The 18,225-nt window shown below is 46.8% G+C and overlaps 1 protein-coding gene across 2 annotated transcripts in view; it reads left to right on the forward strand.

The window, feature by feature from the left end:
• The first annotated feature begins 6,154 nt into the window (after positions 1-6,154).
• MMD2 (monocyte to macrophage differentiation associated 2) overlaps positions 6,155-18,225 on the forward strand; it is a 49,168-nt gene continuing 37,097 nt past the window's right edge. For both annotated transcript variants that reach the window (XR_007776143.1, XM_050966604.1), the window contains exon 1: positions 6,155-6,749. Coding sequence is in view for 1 of the 2 variants with exons in the window: in XM_050966604.1 (XP_050822561.1) it covers positions 6,703-6,749 (47 nt within the window). In the remaining variant the exon portion in view is untranslated. The remainder of the gene's footprint in view (positions 6,750-18,225) is intronic.

Genomic DNA, 18,225 nt, shown 5'->3' on the forward strand with positions numbered 1-18,225 from the left:
TAAATAGATAAGGGTTGGAGGGAAACAGAGATACAGAGATTTTCCCCGACCTCACACAGCAGTCTGCAGCAGATAAAGGAATAGAACCCCTGTCTCCTGACCCACCATCTCTTATCCTAGTCACCAACCTCTTATGCAGCAGACCATCTTGCCTATATATGGCTTTCAAACCCACAAATGAGTCTGAATGTGCATAGGGAGGGTGATCTGTGTTTGGTGGAAGGGAAAAATGTTTCACGAGAGGGTTCATTTCCCCACATATCGTTTTTCTTAATTGTATGGCTCAGACATACAGAAGAAATGGGATAAATAGGCATGTTTGTATGGCTGTACAGACTGAAGCGTGTCTATATACACGATTGATTTGCAAGTATATATACAGCAGCTGTCTTTGCAGTTCTGCTTTATACCACAGGAGGCCACTCAGGCATAGCAGATTGGACAGCAAGTGACAAGGCAGGTGAGGTAATATGTTTTATTGGACCATCTTCTGTTGGTGAGAGAGACAAGCTTTCGAGGGAGTGACAGTCTGCAACATGCTGTGTTTTCAATCCTCACAATCCAGGATTCGCGGTGTACAGACTGACGATCAGATCACTGCTGGGGGTAGGCAGGCATATGCTATGTATGCCAGACAGTATAATAATTTCTCAAGGTCAGAGTTACTCATGACAACTGACAGATTTTTTTCCCAGCTGGGCTTTTGTTAACATGACTATAGATCTGTGTCTAACTGTCCATGCTTTGTTGTTATCATTATTTAGTGTATGTGTTACACTAGCACCCAGAGGCTCCAGTCAGGACGGGAACCCTGTGGTGCTAGGTGCTGTACAAACATAAATAGAAGGCAGTACCTGCCCCAAGGAGCCTACCATCTAAATATAGTTACTGGTGGTCCTATTGTGAGTAATGGCATGGCTGCCTGGGGAATTATGGGTATGCTACAGGTGAGGTAATGGCTATGGATGGTCTGTGAGGGCACAAATTTCAATTTACTAGTGATACCCCCTAACTACAAGGAGGAATAACAGCCTAGAAGAGTCAGGCACAATCTTTTTCAATTTCAATTTAAAAAAAAAGTCTGGTGAGGCAGGCTGGAAAAATCACAAATGAAAGTAAAGAGTGGGATTTACATTTCAGTGATCGTTGTCAGGAAAGCAAATATCCAGGACCGCACATTTTCAGGTGCACCAATACTAGAGCCAGAAAGAGCCACAGGCATGCAGATGACCCAGGACCGTAAATACTCACGCGCACAGGTGGACAAGACAACAAATAGGTTGTTTTCAGGTTCATCAATGCCCAAGATCACAGATACCCATCTTCCCCTTTGCACTGGCACAATGGCTGAGTGGAGATGGATTTGCTCACATTCCATAGTTGGTCACAGTTTAGGACTGAGAAGCCAGGGAGATGGGATGGGGTTCAGGAGACTGTTCCCCATTGTAGCTCACATTCCCTCTTGTGGTCCAAGTTTGTTAGCATTCCGAATACTTCTGGACACTCATCTTTTTTCCAAACCTTTGATGGATGGTTCTAAACTGCAACACAGTCTCTTCCTCCTTGCCTTTCTGATTTATAAACTGATGGTGATTCTCTGCAGCATCCAGAAGCCAGCAGTTATTGAAATTAGATGCCGTCATGATAGGCACACATTCGAAATAAGGAAAGGTTAAAAAAACTGGTTCTTCTTGAGAGAAGATGACTGAGGGGGCCCTGATAGTCTTCAAATATGTTAAGGGCTGTTAGAAAGAGGATGGGGATCAATTGTACCCCATGTCTACTGAATGTAGGACAAGAAGTAATGGGCTTAATCTGCAACAAGGAAGATTTAGGTTAGATAGTAGGGAAAACTTTTTAAATCTAAAGGTAGCTTAGCTCTGGAAGAAACTTCCAAGAGAGGTGGTGGAATCCCCACCACTTGAGGTTTTTAACAATGGATTAGCCAAATACCTGTCAGGGATGGATTCAGTCGATCCTGCCTCAGCACAGGGGGCTGGACTGGAGAACTTCTCAAGGTCCCTTCCAGCCCTACAATTCTTTGATTAGAGGATTCTATGAAATAAAAGAGAGAGATCACCTTGTTCTTTCTGCTTGTGTATTATACCTCTTCCCCCACCCTGCATCTGTCTTGTCTGCTTCTAATCTAAACAGGGCCTTCTCTTTGTTCTGTACCCATACAGTGCTAGAACAATGAGGCTTGAGCCAGAACTAGAGCTCTTAGGCACTACGGCAATACAAATAATAATAGACATAACTAAATAAACACCCAGGGGAACAATTCTCCTGTTCTGGGATATTAGTAGCTTTCCATAACTTTAGTGGGAGTTACTCATATCTCAGGGGACGTGAGACCCAGCCCCTAGAGCACAAATTCTCTGGGGAAGGTATCGGAACATAGGGCATGGCAGGGGGAGGTGGGTCCATGTGGGCTGGTCTGCCCAGCCCATGTGATCGCTTGACTGGGATGTGGGTGAATTTCTCCATTTCCAGCCCTTGAGATGCTATTTAGTTCAATGCAATTATCTGTTCACCAAGAGTCAGATGAAGCTCTAGCTCTGGAGTTATTCTGCAGTATAATTTGTGAGATTTTAGTTGCTATAACAACTGAATTCATGCCTCAAAAATAGGAACTTATTTTTCTTTCACTTTGCCTTTTGCCCTCAGAACCCAGTCTATTTTGGTCCTGACAGTTCATTTCAGGTGTCTCTTGCCAGTGAATTCTGCAGCCCCACATGCTACTCCGCCTGGGGATGGGCTCCCATAGGGACTGCACTTTCAGTTCATTAAGCATTACTTGTCAATGTTTTTTCTTCTCCAAAAATGTCTGTATTATGTCTGATGAACGGTAAAGGAGCAAATAGACATCACTAAAGAGCCCTGGCAAAAGCTTCTCCATAGTCATGAAGGCTGAAGAAGCAATTTGAAATAAATCTCTAAGTGTGAGCAGCAGACATCTAGGAGCAGTTCTCAGAAATGATCTTAATGCGAGTGTCAGTTTTGGATCTGGGGCCTGGGTACTGTGTGCTGACTGCTAATGGTAGGAGAAGTAGATCAGAGAGATGCTATGGACTTGCCCCTTTTCCTTGCCCTCTGACTTGTTCCATCTAAGGGCAAGCTGTAATACATTTGTCCACTCCATCCCTTTTGGGCTGTGCAGGGTACAGCTCCAAATGTAGCAAGCGGACAACACGTCAGGGATACCCAGGAGTGCTTTGGGCACTATATCAGAGAGCCCTCAGGAAGCCATGCCACTGAGTCAAATTTTAAAAAGTCCCAAACAGGGCCGGTGCAAGGATGTTTCACCCCCTAGGCGAAACTTCCACCTTGCACCCTCCCCCCCCGCACCCCTCCCCCCGCAGTAGCTCCCCCCCTTCGCCCTGAGGCGACCCCTTGCGGCAGCTCCCCAGCCCCCACCCTCCGCCCTGAGCCTCCCTCCACCCCTGTTCACCCCTGCTCCACGCACGAGCACCCCAAGCATGCCATTGCTGCTTCACTTCTCCCGCCTCCCAGGCTTGCAGCAGCAATCAGCTTAGCCACCGCAAGCCTGGGAGGCAGGAGAAGTGAAGCAGCCATGGCATGCTTGGGGAGGAGACAAGGCAGGGGTGAGCTGGGGCGGGGAGTTCCCCTGAGTGCTGCCCCCCCCTTACTTGCTGCAGGCAGCCCTCCCCGCGCTCCCCTGCCCCAGCTCCCTCCACCTAAATGCCGGCAGCAACCAGAGCGGCTGAAGATCTGGCCGCTGCGGTCGCTGCCGAAGATCCGGTCGCTGCCAAAGAAAATGGCACCCCCCAAATCCCAGCGCCCTAGGCCACCGCCTAGGTCACCTAAATGGTTGCACCAGCCCTGCTCCCAAACAAGCAAAGAAATGTGCAGAATCATCTGCGTATCCCTTTGCTTTATTTTTCTTGATCACTGGCTGTTTCCCATTGGTTCAAGCTGCCCCAAGCCTTGACCAACAGAGAAATACATTCTGGCATAGAAATGAACTCCCCCCTGGAAGCTGTCCTCCTCACATAACTGGATTCTCAAGAAACCTGGCTCTCTTGGCTACACTTCCTGACTGATTGTAGTCAAGGTTCCTGTTGTGAGTCAAACAACTGAGATGAGTTTGGGATTTTAGTTAGAGGGAGCTAGGTGACACAGTGGATCAGTGGAAGCCAAGGTTTAAATCTTCCTGATGTCAGCAGTTAAATCAATTTGAAAGTCTTAGCATAGTACTTAGCCCTTAAACTAGTACTGAGTCGCAAAATCACATAGGATTGACTCTCGTTAGCAGACTTCTAAGAGAAGTTTAGGAATAGAATATCGGGGAATTCTGCATGTCAAGACTAAAGCTATGTCTATACATGGAAGCTAGGAGTGCAATACCCAGCTTGCATAGACATACTCGTGCTATTTCCTATCAAGGTAGTGCGCCAAAATTTGTAGTGTAACCACAGGAGCATGGGCTAACCACCCTGAGTACATACCCACATGGTCCATGCTAGAAGGCCATACCACTTTAATGATACCATTTTCAAACCCGTGTAGTTAAAGCAATGCAAAAGCTGTGTGTAGACAAGCCCTTCTATCATTTAAAAACTGGTCATATCCATTTAGATGCCACCTCTACATTTTCAGATGCAAGCTAAACCAATATGAGCCAGGTTTCAATCAGTTTAAGAATGTCCATGCACAAAGCTGCACTGGTTTAACTACACGGGTTTAAAATCACACCTTATACTAAGCTTCCTTTTTGGGCCAAATATCACAAGATGGCCTGGTCTACACACAGAATTGCACCACTTGGATTAAAACTGCTCTACTAATTGATTCAGTTAAATGGCTTACATCATGTAAACAACTGGTTTATATCAACTTGCATTCATACATAAGAGCTGAGAGACCTGGTGCCAAATTCTGCTTTGGGGACATCCATGTACATGGGGGAATTCCACTGGAGGCAATGGGGTTGGGTATAAAAGAGGCACAAGAGGAGAATCTAACTCATTAACTGTTTTCCTGGAACTTCCGTCCGGCATCAGAGCAAAAGCAGGTCGTGTTTATCCTGATTGGGAGGGTGTGCGCCTTTAAGACCTCGTGCGCCAGCAAAAAGGACCTCTTTTGTTGAATGGAAACACACAGGGCTACTCCCCCTCTAACTCTGCTCAGCCTGGCTCCTTCTGTCTGTGGCAGTTTTCAGCATCTAAGATTTTTAGGGGATGGGGGAAGGAAAGAGATAAGGAGAGGGCTGTTGGATCTTTAGGGAGGAGACTGCCCTATATCAGAACAAACTCCTTTCTTTTTCCCCCTATAACTGTGCAGGAAGGGAGCAGAGCGAGTGGCATGCATTTGTGTGGAAGGCAAATCTCCAGTGCATTCAGCCCAAGCGCATCCATTAATGCACATTATGTGGACTAGTTAGGGGGGAGGGGTAGAGATCCAGAGGAGGGGCAGGCACAGAGGGAAGGGAGAGGCCTTGCATGAAAGGCAAAGAAAGGGAGAATGATGGAGGCAGACAGAGAAGGACAGGAGCTGGGGTTCTCAGCTCCCCAGCAGCACCGATCTGTGCAGAGCCCTGCTTTGCTAACTGTTGCACTGCTTCATCCCCCTGCTCCCGGGGCTGTTTATAAATAGCCCTGGGCTACAGCTGTTGACCCTTCGTGCCCTAATAAAAAAGGTGCATTTAAATCGAAAGGGGAGAAACATCCCTCCACCCCCAGCTGAGGCAGTTCAGGGAGAACACCACCCCCTAGAAGATGCCCTCCAGGATGCCAGGGTGGAAAGGCACCATCTCATCAGCATCCCAGCTTGAGACAGGGAAGGGGGCCCAGCCTGGTCTTGGGGGAAGTGTGAGCCCTGTGCAGAAAAGAGTCACCTCGCCAAAACACCTACAAAGGCAAGAAAGGCCCTGCCCTCGCTGGGAGCAAGCAAAGCAGACTAAGGGCTCTAGGTCTGGGGAAGCACTGAGTGATTCTGCCCATCAGCAGCTGCTCATGCCCTCTTTCCCCCCTGCACTTTGTCTGTCTCTGCCCATCTGTCTGCAGCTCCACCCTCGGCATGCTTTAATTACATTTTAAATTCAAATCTGCTGCTATTTGATCTGCTGGGTGTATTTATAGCTCAGCTCAAGCTGGCTGTGTGGATAAGGCAGGTTGGGCAGGTTGCTGTGACATGTGGGGCAGGATGGGATTGCTCACTCGCTTTTCTTCTTTTCCTTCTCCTTATCGGATTATTTTGCAGCAGGACCCACATATCTTCCCTCCCTCCCTCACACACACACTGGCTCTCTCTTAGGTTGCTTTTGTTTTTATTGTATTACTCTCTTGTGCAACAGGGGGCGGGAGGAACTAAGGGTGGCCTTGATTTTTCTCTTTAGCATTTTAAACACACACAGAGTGTTTGGGGGAGAGAGAGAGAGAGAGAGATCTGGTCCTTGGTCCTGTGAGTTGCTACCTCTACATGCCTGAGCCAGCAGACAAAGCAAGCACGGATGAAGTTGGTACGGTTACCCCGGGGCTTGCCGTTTCCTCCTTGGTCAGAGGAATCACAGAGACTCCCCTGCCCCCTGTCTGCTACTGAGCTGAAAATCCACCTCTGGGATTTAACCTGCTGCTCCTGAATTTCCTCCTCTCCTGTCTGTCTCACTCTGCTTCTTCATCCCAGCTTCCCCCTTCTTCAACACTCCCTGGACCAGAGCTGGATTCTGATGGAATTGCCAAGATGTTCATGTCCAGAATCCTGGATTTTCAGAAGACAAGATATGCCAGGTAAAGCCAAGTGGCTGTGTTCTTAATTCCTGTAGCTGAACCATTTTGCATTGTGTTTTGAAACCCACCAGGATCCCTCCCAACCTCTGCCCTTCCCTACAGGAAGCCGGGAGAGAATTCCAGGGTGCTGCTTACAGGACAGAGTGAATAAAGCTGACAGTGGGGTTTGAAAGATGTGGAGCTCCTCAGAGCACAGGGCACCTGCAGGGCTGATACTCTTGCTTTGTTTTCCTGGTATAACAAGAATCCTTTGCACTTTCATAGCACCTCTGCAGACCTGAATGAATTCAGGCTCACAACACCCCTGGGATATAAGTATTACTAGCCCCTTTTCATTAATGGAAAAACTCAAGCAAATGTGGCCACTGATTTTGGGATGTTTCAATATTTGGGTGTCCTCAGGACACTTTGAACCAGGGTCATCCTTTGGAGTTGTGGGTGCCCAGCACCTCTGAAAAATCAGCCCACCACAAGCGGTGGTAACTTGTTTTAATGGCTCAGGTGTGTTGGGATATATTATAGTGGCACCTGCTTAAGAGGATACTTGATGAATGGATAGTCCTGGTCAAGGGATGTACAGAAACCACTATACAATGAAACTCAAGGTATCACGCATGTTCAAGAAAGATGAATTCAGACAGGATTAGGTACAGAGAAGGGATACTAGGCTGATCAGGGGACGAGAGAACCTCTCTTTCAAGAGGAGACAAAGAACTTGGCTTGTTGAACCTACCAAAACAAAGGCTTGATCTCTCAGAATACATTCCGGAGGAAAACACCAGGCAGGGAGAAGAGCTATTTAAGTTAAAGGACAATGGTGGCATAAGAACAAATGGGTACAAACTGGCCATGAATACCCCAGGATTGAAAATGAGAAAGTTTCTAACCATCAGAGTGAGATCCTTGAACAGCCTTCCACTAGGAGTGGTGAGGGCAAGGAACCTAACTACTTTTAAGGTGGAGCATGATACCTTTTTAAACAGGACAATATGGCGGGGATGCCTGTGCTAGCAACGGTCGGACCTCGATGGCTCAGGAGATCCCTTCCAGTCCCAAGTCCTATATTCCTGTGTAAAGTGCAACAGAAAATTAGTGTCAGGCATCTTAGAAGAGGAAATGCAATGTACACCTGAATCATGCATTTCAGGCCTGAAGATAGGCTTAGTGAGTCAAATGGAAAGTATAATAATTTACGTAGTATCATCTGTAGCCAGACATAATGTGATGTTGCAGTGGGAAGGCTCTGTGAGATGGTGTTTGAAAACAGAATTTCTGTAGAGAGTTCAGTGCTGGGGAAAGGCGTCAGACAGATGATAGCCCTTTAGACTGAGTCCTTTATGCACACAACAGGGACACCACAGGCAACAGCTGTGCAAAGTTCCCTGCGCACAGCTCCTTAGTCTGTATGTCTTAGCCCTGACCTGGAAGAAGCACCTTGAGTACAGTTCAGTCTCCGTATCTGTTCAGTCCTTAGCCGCTCTCCCAGCTGCTAATGCCAATTCTTGTGGTGGGAGTGGTTTCTGAGATGTGGAGAAAGAGCTGCTGAGTTGACAAATTCCAAATGGTTATCAGATTTCTATTGAAAAGCCACTTTCCTAGTCCGTTTGTCTTAGGAACTGAGTTTGAAGCTGACATACACAAATCCTGAATGAAGACTCTCTTCTCATTCTTCAGATGCCTATGTAAATACCATGTGTTCCTACTGAAGAACCCTTTTGCAATTGTACTGTTCTCCCTATATACGTGTGGGAAAATGGGTGAGTTACAGGGAAATTGTGGGCAATGCTTTGTAACCGTGTCCAGGACAGATCCTTTTTTAATAACCAAGAGAATGCAGAATTTTGGGGGTTTTTTACAAAGTGCAATAGGAAAGTGATCAGATCAATTAAATGATGTAGATTTTCTGGGCACCGAACCAAAGTACATTTTGGAAGCCACTGGAGCGAGACTTCTTTAGAAAGTCCCTTTCTGTCTAGTTAGAGAATCTGATCTGCTAGATGTAACTGAATGCACTTTTTGTGCAATAAGTGTTGCATGTTAAATACGTTGCTAAGAGCCCATTGTTAGGACTGGAAAACGGGAGGAAGTGAGTAGAATGAGGCTTACTCACTGAAAATAGGTGCAAGGCTCCTCTCTGTCTTCTCTTTGTTTTCTCTGGGATGCAGAGCCTAGATCTGGGAGCTGAGGAATCAGCCCAAATGAGCAGCATTGTACTTTTTTGCATGTTAAGATGAAGCTTCTCCCACATGTAACCCAAGGGCCTGGCATTTGTTTTTCAAAGTCTTTTTTGCTGAAGTCTTTTGATAGTTCTTCATGGAGCACAAATGATAAAAATATGTCACAGTGACTAGCTGAGTGCTAGAACTGGGCAGTGCCGTGCTGAGCAGGAGACCTGAGTTTGATTGCCTGGATTGGCAAGAGCTGGAAGGGCTGGGGACCAGAAAAGGAAAGCATTGTTCTTCAGGGATTTAAGGGTAGTGACCACTCTCAGTACATTGATTGGTGTTGAAAGGGAGTTCTCCAGCCATCGCTCCTTGGCTGGGAGTTGGAATCTGAGTTGGGGGATTTATGGAGAAGAGGGCTTAAAGTGCAAAAAGGGCCAGATTATACCTCCCCACCATGTGTATCTCAATGGGAAGAGAGTGACCTCACAGAGTTTCCTTGAATTTTTCCCCGAGTGATCATGAAGGAAGCAAGAGATGCAGCTTCCCAGTCCCAGGGATGGGAATTGCTCTTTCCTCAGAGGGCCAGCCCCTCTGCAGCTCTTTTGTCCCCTAACCCCTCCTTGCAGCATGGCTCTGGTTGGTGCTATTGTGCCCTCAGACTGGCTACCCACATGTGCAGACATGGAGGCTGAGTTACCAGTGCTTCAAGCAGGTATCCATTGTTCATGGAAGAAAGATGTCATGGAGAGCGTCTGCTCCCTTGTACATCTTGTTCCTTCTGCTCTGTGGTTTTGGGGATGGGAGGAGCATGCTAAGGAATTAGGATCCATAGGGTTCTGCTACCTTGTCCTTGTATAAGCAACGGGCAGTCTGGGGCCCAAAGAGTGACTGGAGGGGATCCTTTGAAAGCCCTTGCTCTGCCAGACCCACAGATTATAAAGGAGATCATATCTTCACACACATGTGTATTTCATAAGCTCCCGCTGCCGTATCAAGATAGCAGGGGACATGCCATGTTTTCCATCATCAACAGGTGTATACAGTTTCAGGCTGTGCGCCAGAGAGGAGCATTGTGAAACAGAGAGGAAAGTTTCCCAAGACCCTGAGAGTGAAGCCAGCAGGGAGATGCGCTTGCTGTGCATTTGAAAAGAAAGCAGAATCTCCATCCCCTGACAGGTAGCCATCTGCAGGAGCATGCCACCAGCTTCAGCATTTCACTGTCACTTTTGCTTTTGCCATATGGCAAAGGTACGTCCTTATCAAGTCTGATCCTGGGAGGTTGCTGAGAGGCATCAACTCCTCTGAAGTCAATGAGAACCAAGGGGACTCAGCCTGCAGGATCAGTCCCTTGACTCGTGAAGTTTATCTACAGCTTAGCAGAGATGAAGCCCAAGGAGGAATGGGGTCAGATGTCCATGACCTAGAAAGTGATGCCAGGCTGGTTCCCTTTGTTGGCTCTTGGACTTCTTCCCCATAATCTTTTCTGCATCAGGCATGACAGCTGTGGTGCCAGGCTTCTCGGCAGCTTTCCTATTTCACCAGCCAAATGCCTTGGCCATAAGCAGCCAGAGCCTGACACCTTGTGTGATTAGCTGGGAGCTGGGTTTGGAGCAGGCCAAGCACCACTGTAAGATAAAGCATGCACAGCCGAATGGGAAGCATGCTGTAGTGGCACATGGAAGCTCAGCACAGGGAATTGCCCTTAACGGCCAGATTCTGCCACCCTGAAAAGATTGGAAAACGTGTCTTAGAGTGAAAAACTCAAGCAGCTCAATCTGTTTGGCTTAACAAAGAGAGGTTAAGGGGTGACTTGATCACAGTCTATAAGTATCTAAATGGAGAATGGAAATTTGATAATGGGCTCTTCAATTTAGCAGACAAAGATCCAATGGCTGGAAGCTAAAGCTAGATCCATTTAGACTAGAAATAAGGTGCCATTTTTTTAACTGTTAGTGTAAGTAACAGTTGGAACAGTTTAGCAAGGGGTGTGGTGGATTCTCCATCCCTGGGCGTTTTAAACTCAAGATTACATGTTTTTTTTAAAAGCTATGCTCTAGTTCAAACTAGAATTAACTCAGGGAAGTCTGATGGCCTCTGTTGATGATCACAGTGGTCCCTTCAGACTTGATCATCTATTAATCTTATTCCATATGCAAGCCCATTGATTGCAACGGGACCATTCCTGAAGTAAGACACCACTTACTCAGCACAAGTAACGGGGGCAGAATTGGTCCTATGGTAGGGAGAAGACGCCAAGAGTACCAATCACAAGATCTGTGCCAGGACCAGAACACATGGGAGTGATGGGCAACTCATTGGCATATCTGACTCAGGAAGGTATAGAAATAGGTGCAGGTATAGCCTGGCCTTTCGGGAAGGCATTAGAGGCATCTTGATACAGCTTGGAGAAGGGTGGGAAACTTTCACTCTTGTGGAGTGAAAATAGCATAAATTCTTGATCTCATAAGAAGAATCTGGAACTGATCGTCTTTAGGTTTCATTTTTTTTTTCTTTTCTGATCCAAGAGAGCCAAGGAAGGAAGAGATTAATGTCAGATGGTCATCAATAAATGCACTGGAAAAATAGCCAGATGAAAGACCTTAAGCAATGAGAATTAGATGAAAGAAAGCGATCAATGTGGGCGTGTTTTATGAACTGTCAGATAAGATGGGAGAACGTTCCCTGCTCAGGGGGCAAGAATGTTGCCCAAGATTTATCCAGAATTGGCTCACTTCTAAATGTTAAATGACTTCAAAAAGCGAGGAAAGATGGGAAGAAAGAAAGAATTTGAAGAAAGTATATAAATAACAGCAACGGAGAAGAAACTGAATTTGATTCCATTCCGTGAGCAAGAAAGCCCTTTATTCTGAGGTAGTGTCATTCAGCCAGATTATTCATATAAACATGCCCCTTAGAAAGTGTCTTCTGCTTTATTCCAGTTTTCCACAAGAGCTGCCCCTTTGGCACTAGCATGTCAGCCCCTAGGACAATCTGACTGGAGGGCTCCCAAGGAAGGCTGAGCACTGTAGATTGAAAATGGCTCTCACAATATAATGGAAAACCAGCTTCAGTTTAAGACACTGCTTGTGGCCGTGCGTGTGAGAGAGAGAAAGAGAGAGAGGGGAGGTGAGGGCTGCAAAAGCATCTCAACTGTAAAAACTTCCCCTCTGTCATTTGTAACTTGGTGCTGCTCTGTAGTGTGTAACATCTGTCTTTGAGAACAATCAGCTTCTACGCAAGGGGCCTGATTCACCCATGACGTAAATGTCAGTGTCAGTTACACCCTAGGTGAAAGCAGATCAGATTCCACCTGCTTTATCTTACCACCTCCACTGAGTTGCTTTTTCCTGCTACGCTCCCAGTCTGATACCTCGACATATCAATTACACTTGTTTTGCACACCCACTGAATGGCAAATAAGTGCAAGTTACACTTCTTTGCCATTGACATGTGTTTCCCTAACTCATTTACACTCAACGTGTAATTTACCCTTCCAGCCACCTCACTGCTTCATTTGACCCAGAGGCTCCCATGGATATTGCACCTGCTTCTTTCATTGAGTTTGAGTGAGATCCAAAGACTTTGTTATTATTTATGAATGTTGTTGCCAATTTTCAGTAAAACATGGATTCTTTCTACACAGCTAGGCCAAGGACAAGTCCTAGCTCCCCTCCCTTTGGGCACACAAAAGCACTTTCTTTACTATGGTAATCAAGGAGCAGAATGCAAAGGAAACACGATAAAAAGCAACTTGAGTGCAGACTCTTTCAACAGATCTAGAGCACGGGTTCATAGGGGGAACGGCATGCTGCGGATGGGCAGAATCATAGTAATTACCTGACACAGGTTCAAGATTTAATTTATTCAGGTAAAAGGCCCCAGATTTTATTCAGTTTGTCTGTTCTTGCCCTGGGCATGTAAGCACAGAATAACAATGAAAACAGAAGCTGCAATGAAAGATGCCAATTAAATTTCCCAACAAGGAAGCTATATTTGGAGGCAGCGGTGTTGGAACAATTTGTATAGTGGGGGTGCTGAGAGCCATTGAACCAAACTGTAAACCCTGTTTATAATAGAAACCACTTCACGCCAGGAGGTGAGCAGCACCCCTAGTTCCAGCACTTATATTTGGAGATGAATTCTTAATATACCTAAGGGCCAAAATCTGCCCTCAGATATCCATTCGTCCATAGACTTCACTAGGAATTGTGTAAAATGTATCTGAGCACAGAACTGGAACACAGTTAGAATCTGCTGCCTAGCCAGTAAATGCACAGATCCAAGTACAGTGCATAATGATAAAGAGGTACAGGGATGGGTCAGAGACGTACATGGATTCCATACAATAGGACAAAAAGAGAAAGGATGGGTCAGGCAGCACATGGGTAAATTTCACCTTTAGATTGCTTTGTTTAAATCCAGCCCAGCTCGGTGATGACTGAAAGTTCTTGTCATCCAGTGAAATGAGTTTGATGGGCTTCTGGCTCGTTCCTGCAGGGTAGCTGCACACATCACAAACATAACCATTGTAATTGTCGCCATGTAGCACCAGGATGGGCTCTGAAGAATGAACTACCCTCATACCTCCAGAAGTAATCCCTCTAGGTCAGTGGTGAGGTACCATGGGAGCTCTCTTTGGGTATCTTGCATTACCTCTGCCCATGTGTAATGGAGGCCCTCAACCTTAGAGCACCCCCGAAAGGCCCAATGCAGCACCACCATTGCTTCTCAGCCTGTTTCTGTGAGTGAGGATTTTAGTAAGTCGGTGAGGCTTGTCACTGCACTCCATCAGGGATCTAGTTTTATTCAGTCCGAAAAGGCAGAGTGTCACACACCTAGGACTGCTCCCCAGCATCTCTAGCTGAAGGAAGGAGGGAATGAGTCAACCCTAATCATGTCCAAGAGGTCCCTTACCAATGAGGCCTTCATGACCCAGAACCCTTTTCTGAAGTCAGGGGCCTCTTGTCACTAACCGGGGGAGGATCTTTCCTCCAGGGTCTAGTTCCCCATGGAGGCCAAACCTCAGGACAGAATATAATTCCTCTTTTCCCAGGCCTTCTGCTGTTGCCTGGTGAAGTCTTTCATGAGAGCTAGATTTCTCTGAGATGTAGCATTCAGAGTCCCTTCCTTTCAGAAACTCTCCTCCCAGGAGCCTTTTTTCTTGGTTTCCTTTGCCTGTGGGCCCCTCTCACCAGCTTCCCCTGAGAAGCCTTCTCCGTATGTTCTGGGAACTGTTCCTCCTCCCAGCAGCCTCTGTTTCTCTAGGGTAGGCTCCCTGTGCATTGCTTCCATTTATCTTGCCTAGGTGCTTCTCTGCCTAATTACCTGCCTCCCAGCAGCTCAAAGAGGGAGACAATCATAGGTGAACCTGAGCTTCCTCATTCCTCCTTGTGGAGCCAGTCAGAGGTTGGCTGGGCCTGTGGCCCACTCAGAGGGCCAGCTACTCTCAGGCTCGATGGTATGTCTGATCTATCAGTCCCTAGCATATCTATATCACACCTTTTACCATCACTAAAAGAAGAGACCCAAAACTCCATAATTAGCACAGTAAGACCAGAAATGGTGGGGAAATGAAGTATGAGGTTAAGCAAGATCCAAAACGCAGAGATAATGTGCTGCCTGTCCTACGTCTGGAGTATCTTTCTTTGTCGAACCATGGTGGAACAACTGCTCTGCAGTCAGACTCATTCATTTTGCTTGAACTGCAGGGGGTCTGGCAAGTTTTGTCCCAGGCTGCCTAGCAAATAAATCTTGATATGTCTGAGTATGTGCAGTTGGCTTACACCAGCTCAGACGTGCCCTCCGAGGGACCTTAAATGCCTTTTGCAGCTGTTTTCTTTTTTTCCCCTTAACCGATGTCAGACAAAACTATGGGAGTGAAATGCTTTAAAAATGGATGTGGTTCATCACACCGAGTACAGAGCTGCTCGAAAGATTAATAACACCACAGATAAGGACGTATCGGAGTCACGCCTGTGTCCCCGCCTTCCCTTCCCAGGGCGAGATTCTGCCTCTATGTGGACCATAAGCAATCCCACTAAAATCAGTGGGGCTACTTGGAGAGTAAGGTGCTGTAAGAGGCTGGGCTGCTCCTTTAAGGACAAGCGGCCAGGGAGCCAGACAGCCCTGCTGCATTAGCAGAGCCGAGTGCACTCCGTTGGAGGAGAGCTGCAGGCGGGAGGTTGGCTTCTGGGACTAGCCCTGGAGCAGAGAGTGGTGCAGAGTGCAAGGCCTCTGGGCCCCCGCAGCGTGGGTTGGGGACAGCAGTAGCTTCGTTCTGTGTTATTTTGTGAGCTTCCCTTTGAATTAATAAACCATGCCCTGAGGGAAGGCCTGAAAGAGACTTGGATGTGATAGTAGCTCATCCTGAGCCGGGGAGACAGGCTGGCACTCAGCAGCCTCCAGGCAGTAGTTTATGTGAGTGGCAGGCAGGGCCGGCTCCAGGCCCCAGCGCGCCAAGCGCGTGCTTGGGGCGGCATGCCGCAGGGTGCGCTCTGCTGGTTGCTGGAAGGGAGGCAGGCGGCTCCGGTGGACCTCCCACAGGCGTGCCTGTGGAGGGTCCGCTGGTCCCGCGGCTCCTGTGGAGCATCCGCAGGCACGCCTGCAGGAGGTCCACCGGAGCTGCGGGACCAGTAGACCCTCCGCAGGGACGCCTGCGGGAGGTCCACCAGAGCCACGGGACCGGTGAGCGGCAGAGCGCCCCCCGCAGCGTGCCGCTGTGCTTGGGGCGGCAAAACGGCTAGAGCCGGCTCTGGTGGCAGGAGTGTGAAATGGCCCATAATAACAAACCCCTGATGAATGCAAAGAGCAGTCTGATCTCACTGAGTAAATAGCTCTAGCAGAGTTCATTTGTGCCTCAATTTTGGCTCAAGGACAAACAAAGTATCATCTTAATATACAATGCATCCTCTCTGGGGAGTATGTCCTGTCCTGGCAGGGAGATGGACTCAGGCGTCCGATAGATCCCTTCTATCTCTAACAGCAGTCCTGGACACATTGGCGCTGCACAGTGCCCCTATAACTCCCCTGCACTCACTGATAGGATGCACAAGGAATTACAAAACTGTTGACCAGTGGGGGATGCCCATGAGTGAGGAAACAGACCTTTCCCAGGAGTCGCTAGACCAGGGGTTGGCAACCTTTCAGAAGTGCTGTGCCGAGTCTCCATTTATTCACTCCAATTTAAGATTCCGCGTGCCAGAAAAACATTTTAACGTTTTTAGGAGGTCTCTTTCTACAAGTCTATAATATATAACTAAACTATTGTTGTATGTAAAGTAAATAAGGTTTTAAAAATGTTTAAGAAGCTTCATTTAAAATTAAATTAAAATGCAGAGCCCCCCAGACCGGTGGCCAGGACCCAGGCAGTGTGAGTGCCACTGAAAATCAGCTCAGGCACGCGTGCCATAGGTTGCCTACCCCTGCGCTAGACTATGAAACTGAGCCCTGCAAGAGATAAGAATGACCGCAGGCCTCACTGAGCTTACAGCTAAATGTAAAACTTGTTTCCCTGACTTGGCTGTCACTCAGTAATTTCAACACGCACACACAAGGAAACAAACTAAATTCTATGAACTAAATTCCTCTACAGACAGGAAAGAGAGAAAGAGTGTTATTTTTATTTGGAATTCTTGCAAGGTGTTCAGCTCCAACCGCAAAAGAGGTGTCCTATAAGTTAATGAGTAGAGACGGGCCAGAACTAAACCTCAGATCCAAGCATCCAAATGTCAGGAAAGTTTGGATCCAGATCTACATCCAGCTCCAAAGTTCACTGCTCAGGCTCATCTCCGGCAATTAAAAGGTTTTATGCTTGGACTGACAGAGAGGGTCAGATGGTGAAATGAGATTTAAATCATTATCTTCATTCTTGACTGGCTACACTGCACTGCCCATCTCTAGTAAAGAACGTTAGCTGAGAAAACCTAACGCTAGAGATGGTCAATCTTTTACCAACAACATGCATTAAAAGCACAGCTAGTGAGTAATTTGCAAACCAGTCATGATCTTCAGATGTTTTGGTTGTTCATAAATATTCACTGAATAATCTGGATAGCTTGATATTATTATTTATATTGCAGTAGCATCTAGAAACCCCAGGGCCCTGTTGCACAAGAAGCTATGCATATGTATAAGGAGAGGCCGTCTCTACTCAAAAAGCTTATTATTTAAACTACCGAGTAGAAGTGACATGCCCAAGGTCAGATGGTATCTCAGCAGCAGCACTGGGACGAGAACCAAGGTTACCTGACGGCTAGGCCAAGGCTCTAGCCACTAGATCATACTGCCTCCCATGAGGTGTTTGTTTCCACTATACACAAAGCAGCCTGGAGCATCTGATGGCTAAAGAAACTGCCATATGCTTATTCAGTGACTTTGAAATAGATGCTGTGCCTGTGGTTCCTTTTAGAGTTTTGTGGATCCATTAACAGCCTGGACCGAGAGTGTTAAACAGGGAAAGGTGTCTGTTACACGCTTTATTGAGGTGATGGGCCAGATTCTCTGATCCAGAAGAGCTGTGCTCTCTGGATAAACATGGCAGTCAGGAGTAGATGTATGTTCTGATCGTCTTTGTAGTCCCCATATCCTGTGGCTAGCCCGGACTAGTCCCTGATATTAGAGCAGTGCGAAGTCTACTCTAACTTATTCCCAGTACCCCATGACTCCAAGGAGCCATTCCAGCAGCCACTGTTGGTGTACAGTGATGCTCCAGCCTTATCCCCTTTACTCCTGTCATGTCCTTCATGCCAGAAACTGCAATGAGAGTAGCATAATGCCATTAGGCCAGCACTTTGCCATGTAGGAATTCTCTTTGCATTCGGGTAGCCAGCTCAGATGGCTTTCTGGCTGCCAGAGAGGCACATACTAAGCAGAGTAATGGTCAGAATTTCTCACAGTAACTACCTTTACAATGCTACCTTAGTTTCTAGTATCTGGGCATGTAGTATTGTATTTGCTCCCTGACTGGTTGATCAAAACATTTTAAACATGCAAATAACGAATAATGCATGTTGGAGGCATTCTTGCTAAAATTTGCAAAACACTTGGGATTTGCCAGCAATTTTGTGAGTAAGCAACTGTTGTCAGAAAGCTCACAAATAGCGGCAGAAAGAGCAGCAATTTAATCTCCAAACATGTTCACTAATCCATTGCTTTAAAAAATGATTTGCTACTATCCCAGTATCAGGAACTGTCATGTAAGAGTTTGAGTTATCATAGAAATAAATGCTATAAAATGTGCTGGAAAAAATATAGATCTACAGATATGGCGAGAATCTTCAAAGGCACGTTACTTGGCAGATAGGTATTAGTTA

The sequence above is a fragment of the Gopherus flavomarginatus genome, chromosome 9, assembly GCF_025201925.1.
Source record: "Gopherus flavomarginatus isolate rGopFla2 chromosome 9, rGopFla2.mat.asm, whole genome shotgun sequence".
NCBI lineage: Eukaryota > Metazoa > Chordata > Testudines > Testudinidae > Gopherus > Gopherus flavomarginatus.